A 7,500-nucleotide genomic window follows, 5' to 3' on the forward strand; every position below is an offset into this window, starting at 1 on the left:
TCATTTTAGTCTCTTCCAAGAACCAACGCGTCAAAGCGCCGCCACGCTCAACTTACCTTTTCAAAAACCTCCCTTGGCTGGCAAACAAAAACGCATCAAATGCCTGAAAATAGCGCATTTCTGACGCGATGTACGCTAATTGCCGCATTGTCTGTTCCCTGCATTTTAAGCTAAAAATTATGTCTTGATCGACAAAATTCAGAAATTAGGAGGTTTAACTATTCAGACATAAACAAAAAGGGAGCTAAAAACATTCTCCGGTCTCCATGACAACACAAGTGTTGTAAATACTAAAGACACGAAAAGCTAGTGGAATGGGGCTGGGATTTGGTTGGGTTACCTGTATTTTTCAGGTCGCGCTGGAACAAAACTGCAACAATGGAGGCAATGCAGGCTACCACCACGCCTAGTACAGTGGTTTTCTTTCGGCCAATCCTGAAACATAAAAATGCCGGGTAATTTACTGATTTTCATATTAATTCATTTCTGGCTCTGTTAGTCATAGCTCATACGCTGTAGTATAAGAATCATTCTTGGTTAAATATTTTCCTGTCTGTTTCCACATTGGCCGTTTGTACAGGGAAACCCGATATAATTAATGCCAATGTACTGAGAAAGTACATACATGTAGCACGGATGCGTATAGTTTCTAGTTTTCAACCCCCCATAGTAGCAAACGGAGTGTATTATTGGGGGAGGGGGGGGGGTTTGGGGGGGAGGTAGAAAACAGCCCTGGAAAGGAGGCAGATCTTGATCAGTACACCATGTTTGTCTTTTACGTTCCATCCTTGGGTCTAATAATTGTTTATTCTTTGGAAGGATTCCATTAGGAATTTTTCAAATTGAATGCTTTGAGTAAATTGCTTTTCATGCTTACATACATACCTACGGCAGAGTACTATGCAAGTCCAGTTAGACGGAATCTCTACCAGGCTTGTCAAGAAGAACACCAAGTAACGATTACCACCAAACGTTCCCGCGCTGAATGAAACAGCGTAATAAACTAATGATATGACCATCCTAGCATTGGAAATAGAAAGTTGGTTAGAAATTTCCATTCAGTCAGAGCAGTTCCTATAAATAGTAAGAGAAAATGTATCGTCAACGGGAATTCTGTGAAAAAAAAATGGCAATTCAAGTAATTATAAGAGGGCAGAAGTTATAAACCATTGCTGCTCCCGAGATATAGAACTGTGGAAACCGTAAATCAGTAGGATGCCTAAAATACGCAAAATTACACGACTGATTTCGACTGCAGTAAATCATATACCAAACAGGCGCAAAACATTTTTAGGAGGAGCCAACCGGCGGACAATGCACAGTTACTGACGGCGGGGCATATTACTACACAAAATGAAACAAAATAAGCTAAAGTAGATGTAACTCCGTTACGTACGCGCTAACCAATACACGCGCACGATTGACTACCCACAGAACCCTCACCATTGTCCGCCAAATGCAGTTTGTTTCACAGAAAAAGCCGCCACAAAAAGGGTGAGAACATTTGTTCAACATAGACCGAAAATTGGCAAATGGCTACTTTCCATTCCGCATTGTATTATACCACTTATTGTTGTTCCGTTCCATGCAAAAAACTTATCATCTCTACTACGGGAAAAAAAATCGGACTCATCAGGGACTTGTTCAAAGTCTGATCGTCCTGATGGTCGGAGAACTGAACTCTTTATCCATTTGAGCGAAGTCAAATCATTTGGGGAAAAGAGCTTACCATGTAAAAATCACTGAAGAAAGTCTGTCTAACGCGGGTAGAAAGAATTGTCACATGTCACGTAAGTACTGGTACGGTAAATACAGAAAATATATGTTCACCAACCAAGAAAAACAGGATATCAGAGTTCTCTTTGTCATGTTAAAGGAACTAAAGAGGTCGCGGAAGTCTCCAGTTCTCTGTCCCTCCTTAGCGTCTTTCAGTTCAAGTTCTTCATCTGGCATTTCTTTTCTATTGAAGGCAGCCACCTCTTGGAGTTTTTTCCTTGCTTCTTCTTTCTTGTTTTTTACAAGAAGCCAACGAGGAGATTCTGGTATAAACCTAAAGTGAAATATTACACTCAGAGGTTTATCAACAGATTGACCCTATTCAGGAAAATAACAAAATGAGCGACGGTGAGCTAATAGACTTCGTGCATCTGTTTCAGTCCCAAAACACAAATTTGGCCCTGTGGGCTCAAAATGTGCTTCAGCCTCTTTTGGAGGGCCCCTCCCCTGGATCGGCCACTTATCTGAAGAGTGGGGGATGTAATTTTACATATATATATATACAGCACTTGATGATTGGCAAACCACACGAACCATCTTTCATGAACTGTACTTACCACCAGAAGAAAATTTGCAGGAGGCCTGGGGCTGATCCTACGATGGAAAGTGTTCGCCAGTCTCTTATCAGGTAAGCAATCAGTGCAAGCCACAATAGGGACAAGACCCAGAAATAGAACAAGGTGGTTCCAATCATGTGACGATGACGTTTTCCAACATACTCCACAAGTAAAACGTAAGAAGCGAGACCGCAAGATCCTGTAAATTAAGAAAGGTCACGTATAAACGGAAAATTTTAACCTGACCTCGCTCAGCTTTTACGTTTACGCTCATTGTCTATCTTACTTACATTTTTGTCTATCTTATTTATGTAAGTAAATGGGTCGGGTTGTTCAAAGCTAGCTGGGTTAAGATAACTAAGGGTTAGTGCGAAATTCGAATTCAGATATGGAAGCTTAAAAGTAAATTCACTTTAATTCTTTTTATCATTGGATGCTTTTCAAAATAACAGAGAAAATTATCTGAGAAAATTCTTCTGAACAAAAGAAAAAGAAACCCGGGTTAAATTTAACCCGGGGTTAAGCGCTAATCGGCCTTCGAACAACTGGGCCCAGGAGACTAATTGTAGGTTGATAGCTTAGGCTACTTTCACAGGGCACCGGACGTAACTTTCGAGCAGCTGAAAAATTTGACCCGGGACACTTCGTTTACTCGGAACCGCTTAATGTTTTCGTTCTTTTCACACCGAGCTTTGAACGGCTAGGGCCTAAACGCACGATAGTCTTAGTGTTTTCTTGCCTTCGGGCCCGAGGGGGGGCCTGGGTTAATTTTTGCTGGGTATGTGCCGCTGGCCTCTCAGAGCCCCTACCCCATTATAGTCTATTCTGTGGCCAATTGTAAAAAAAATATGAAACAGCAAACTGATCCTTACGGCAAGGCGATGAAGAAGTAAACAAAAGAATAAAACAAAAAAACATATATTTAAACCAATTGCAAACTATATTCCAAAACTATATATTTAAACAAACTGGGCAATTTGTTTAAATATTAATTATTATTTTGTTTTATTCTTTTTTTTACTTCTTCACCGCCTTACCGTAAGGATCAGTTTGCCGTTTCATATTTTTCTACAAGTTTAATTGGCACCACTCATTGGTTTGATGCTGTGGACTTGCTGACATTTTATATATTTTGCCAATTATAGACCCCATCCTAGTCACCGTAAATATGAAGAACTGTCTTACCCCCAAAAATCAGAAAATGTGCGACCCCATCATAGTCAATCCAGTGGTGAAAATTCGACCCCATCCAGCGAAATATCCCCATTAGCCTCTTGTAAGGAAGTACCCCCCTCCCCCCGGGGCTTCGGGCCAATTGCAACTATCGATAATCAACCTTGAATTCGAAATTCCGCCCACTCGCTACTTACCGCTGAAAACACCAACGAAACATCTAAGTAAAACGTACAGCCAGTAAACATGGACGAAAGACGCAGACAGTCCCACAATGCTACAGAGTACAGAAGAGAAGTAAAGTATTGGCTTGCGTCCAAATTTGTCTGATAGAACTCCTCCAACAAGGACACCGATCAAGACACCAAGGAAATTTACAGATTTTGTCAGTTGGGACAGCGCTGATACTCTACAAACCAGGTCGAACTGAGAGAAAATCACATGAAAAATAGGGTCATATTCAGTGTAAAATTACAACATATTCAATCGAGATATTCAGGCAATTGCTATTCCATTTTAAATAATGTCTTTGAAGTATTGTCATAATTTAGAGAATTAAATTTGCTACATATTAAGGCGACAATGTCAGCTAATGTCTTATGGTATGTTTTGTTTTTCCTGTGAGTGCAAAAACCGTTTGGAGGGTTATAAAGGGCCAAACGGGAAGGCTTCGCCAGAAAGGGGTATCTTTTTTAGGTTTCATGTGTATAAAAGAGTAGGGTTTTCAGTCGTTGAAGTTTATGAAAGGGTAAGAAAATCTGTCAAATCAGTGGAAACTCGGGGTTAAAGGAAATCGCTTAAATTCTCTTTTTCCATGGTCTTTACTTTTATCGACCATAGAAATGACGTCAAAATGTTCCAAACTTTTAAGTGACATGGCTTCGTGCTTGTTGTTTCACTTGAGTTTTGAACATTTTGACGTTATTTCCATGCGCTAAGAGTACAGAAATGGAAAATTGTTGTCCATTTGTTAAATAGCGCTTTTAAATACCGCGTTTCCCTCTAGTTGTTCTTGATGCATATTTTAAGAAACCCTCGGTTAGAATTTTTATTCGGGTCAACTGAGTTAACATCTCATTCTGAGAAACTGGTCATTTGTTTGAATTCGAATTTGCTGTGCGTGTACACATTCCACTGATCAATTTATTCCTCTATATGTTTTCCCAGGAATATCGGTATGGGAGTGTCATCCGCCTCAGCACGCATTGGATCAATGTCGGCACCATATATAGTTTGGCTGGTACGTTTATTCATGTTTGTACACTGATGTTGCGGGCAACCAGAGAAGTCCGCAATCTTAATCTCCAGGGTCCAGTTGTTCGAAGACCGATTTGCGCTTAACCCGGAGTTAAATCTAACCCCGGTTTCTTTGACTTGTGTCCAAAAGTATTTTCGCGGATAATTTTCTCTGTTATTTCAAGAGCTTCCAGTCATCAATTTGTAGACAAAAAGAATTGAAACTGAAATGCTTTTTAAACTTTAAAATCTTAATTCAAATCTCGCACTAACCCTGGGTTATCTTAACCCAGCTTTGAACAACTCGGTCCAGGTTTCGATGAGGCAGGCTTGGCACGTATGTTGCCAGCATTCTTTTGGACTTCCACTAAGAATAAATGGAAGACACAGAAAGCAATCTGAGCACGCACGTTTGTACCTTTTATCTCTTGTGATCTGGTAATGGAGTTTTGACCTTCTATCACGTGAAAATAAAGCAAAGTGCATACAGTGTTGGCGCAAGTGCGTTTTGACCTCCGATCAGAAGCCTGAAAGTCCCCCGCACTCCTTAACCGTTGGGGATTAATATACCTTTCTGGGAAACTGTCCACCTACCCCTCCCTTAAGCCAACATTAACACTTACTTCTCACTTAGGGCAAAATGTTAGCTTAGGGGAGGGGTAGGCAGAAGGCTCGCCTCAAAAATCGCTTATTCTGCTCGAAATTCTGAAGGCAGAATTTTATTTTATTTTAATTTTTTTTATTTTATTAGCTTTGCCCTGAAGAATACAAAAAAAAAAAAGAACACTGAAGATATGCAAACACTAGTAATAAGAACGTAACAATACACTCATAATAACTTAAATATTTGGGCAGGGACACCGCAAAAGCTAAAGCCAATTACTGCGGACCCAAATATTCAACAAGTCAACATTCTACTACTTCAGTATTAATAACCGTGGTAACGTTTTTGCGAAAAAAAGTAAAATGAAAAGCTTTCCAGAGTGTCATTTTTTTTTTGAGAACACGCGCAAAAACTTTAAGTTAAATCTCCTTCTTGTACTCGTTCTGGTACTCAATCTAAAGCTCTTTAATGTCGTAGTGGCGAAAACAAGTTATCAAATGCTAAAAATAGTTTTATCATTTCCGGGTTGTCTATTTTTTGACAATACGCGAAAAAACGAAATAAAATCAAATCTCCAACTCGTATTCGTTGTCGTCCTCGTATCTACTAGCAGGCTGGCGGGACTTACCTCTGTTACAACTGAGTTAGTTATTTCATTCGTGTCAAACTCCCAGTCATCCCGGGAAATTGAACAGCGAAAGTTATAATTGTGATCTCCAGGTTTGAATATTCCTGTAAGGTTGCAAGCAGAGCTACCTTCTTTACAGCGCCACGGCGGTTCAATGCTGAGAAATGTTGGGATCATTACGAGAATGCTGTTTCCAAACAGATACATAAAACCAAAGATTAACAGCAGTCTGAACTGATATCGTCCAAAGCTGCCAATCTTGTCCAGCACGTCATCAACTGTAAGACCCATGATTAGCTACGCAAAACAAAAAACAAACCAGAAATTTCATCACAAACATGGCCCGGTAAAATTTCCCTTTTACCCATATTAAGGTGATTCGCTGGTTTTGCACTGCGCATAACAAGATGGCCGCCGTGAAAAGACTGAAAAAGAGCATCTGAACTAACATTGTTAAATGAAGATGACTGAAGAGAAACACTATTGGAATTTTCGCTTGCGGTTGTTTCTTGCCGAGATAAGACTAGACTGCGAAAAGTCTCTCTTTTTCTTCAGATTTAGTGAGAACAATGCACGCTCGCGGGAGCGGGGAAGCCGCGAGACGCGCGAAACGAGGGCGACACGAGCGTGGCCATTTGCTTATCTCGCGTTTTGCTCGACGGACTACAGAAAAAAGAGAGACTGCTCGTAGTCTAAGATAAGACTAACGCAAGAAGTGCTCGTGTTGCTGAGTTCGACTTCCTCAAGGAGAACCTCGATAGTGGATGTTAAACTTGTGCTAACTCACTTTGATTTTCATTTAAGCGCCAAATTTATCACATTGTGTTTTAACTACAGCTGTAACTATGATATCTTGGTGATAATTCTGTAAAAACAAACAATTTTGAAACTCGCCCCAGTCCTCTCTCAAAATTGGTACGCACTTTCTGCAGCTCTTCCACAAAAACGTGTACGGTAACCACATTTTTTATTTCATGACTTTAATAAGAACATCGCTTCCTTTTAATAAGAAAAAAATTGGCATAAATCTATGTTCAGTTTTTTGGCAGTTTTACTAAATTGTACGGATCAAGCTATAACAGGTCGAATAGCGCGTGTCCAAATTTAGTCGATTTTGGAACGTGAAGTAAAAACAAGGGCATTAACAGGCATTTTGGGGGGACGTAAGTAGATAAACGATTCATTTACGTCAAATTCTGTGCGATACTACATGCATCATCGAAAAAATCTCTCCTTTTTGTCTAGTTTTGAGCTGCGCGCGGTTTTTTTTCAAAGGGTCTTAAAGGTTCGTATTTGTCAGCATTGTGACGTGAAAATGAGCGCAATGACCCCCACTTTTTATTACTTTTTTACAGGAGCCCATCAATGGGCTCCGGTTATTTATCATCTTCTTGACTTGTTACATCAGTGCACTAAGTTTCATGTAAAGCTATGTTAGGTTCTTTTACTAAGAAATCACCTTTTTGCCTAGTTTGAGCGATTTTGAACGGATTTTGAGTTCACTTATAACTGTGAACCTAAACCAT

The 7,500-nt window shown here is 40.0% G+C and overlaps 1 protein-coding gene across 1 annotated transcript in view; it reads right to left on the minus strand.

Annotated features, from left to right (window-relative positions):
- LOC140934965 (organic cation transporter protein-like) overlaps nt 1-7,500 on the minus strand; it is a 14,008-nt gene that overhangs the window by 3,204 nt on the left and 3,304 nt on the right. Inside the window, exons 2-7 of the mRNA XM_073384519.1 lie at nt 5,975-6,271; nt 3,704-3,932; nt 2,334-2,532; nt 1,835-2,050; nt 886-1,020; nt 341-435 (exon numbers count right to left, since the gene is read on the minus strand). Coding sequence (XP_073240620.1) covers nt 341-435; nt 886-1,020; nt 1,835-2,050; nt 2,334-2,532; nt 3,704-3,932; nt 5,975-6,265 — 1,165 coding nt within the window. The 5' untranslated portion in view covers nt 6,266-6,271. The remainder of the gene's footprint in view (nt 1-340; nt 436-885; nt 1,021-1,834; nt 2,051-2,333; nt 2,533-3,703; nt 3,933-5,974; nt 6,272-7,500) is intronic.

The sequence above is a fragment of the Porites lutea genome, chromosome 4, assembly GCF_958299795.1.
Source record: "Porites lutea chromosome 4, jaPorLute2.1, whole genome shotgun sequence".
NCBI classification, from domain to species: Eukaryota; Metazoa; Cnidaria; class Anthozoa; order Scleractinia; family Poritidae; genus Porites; species Porites lutea.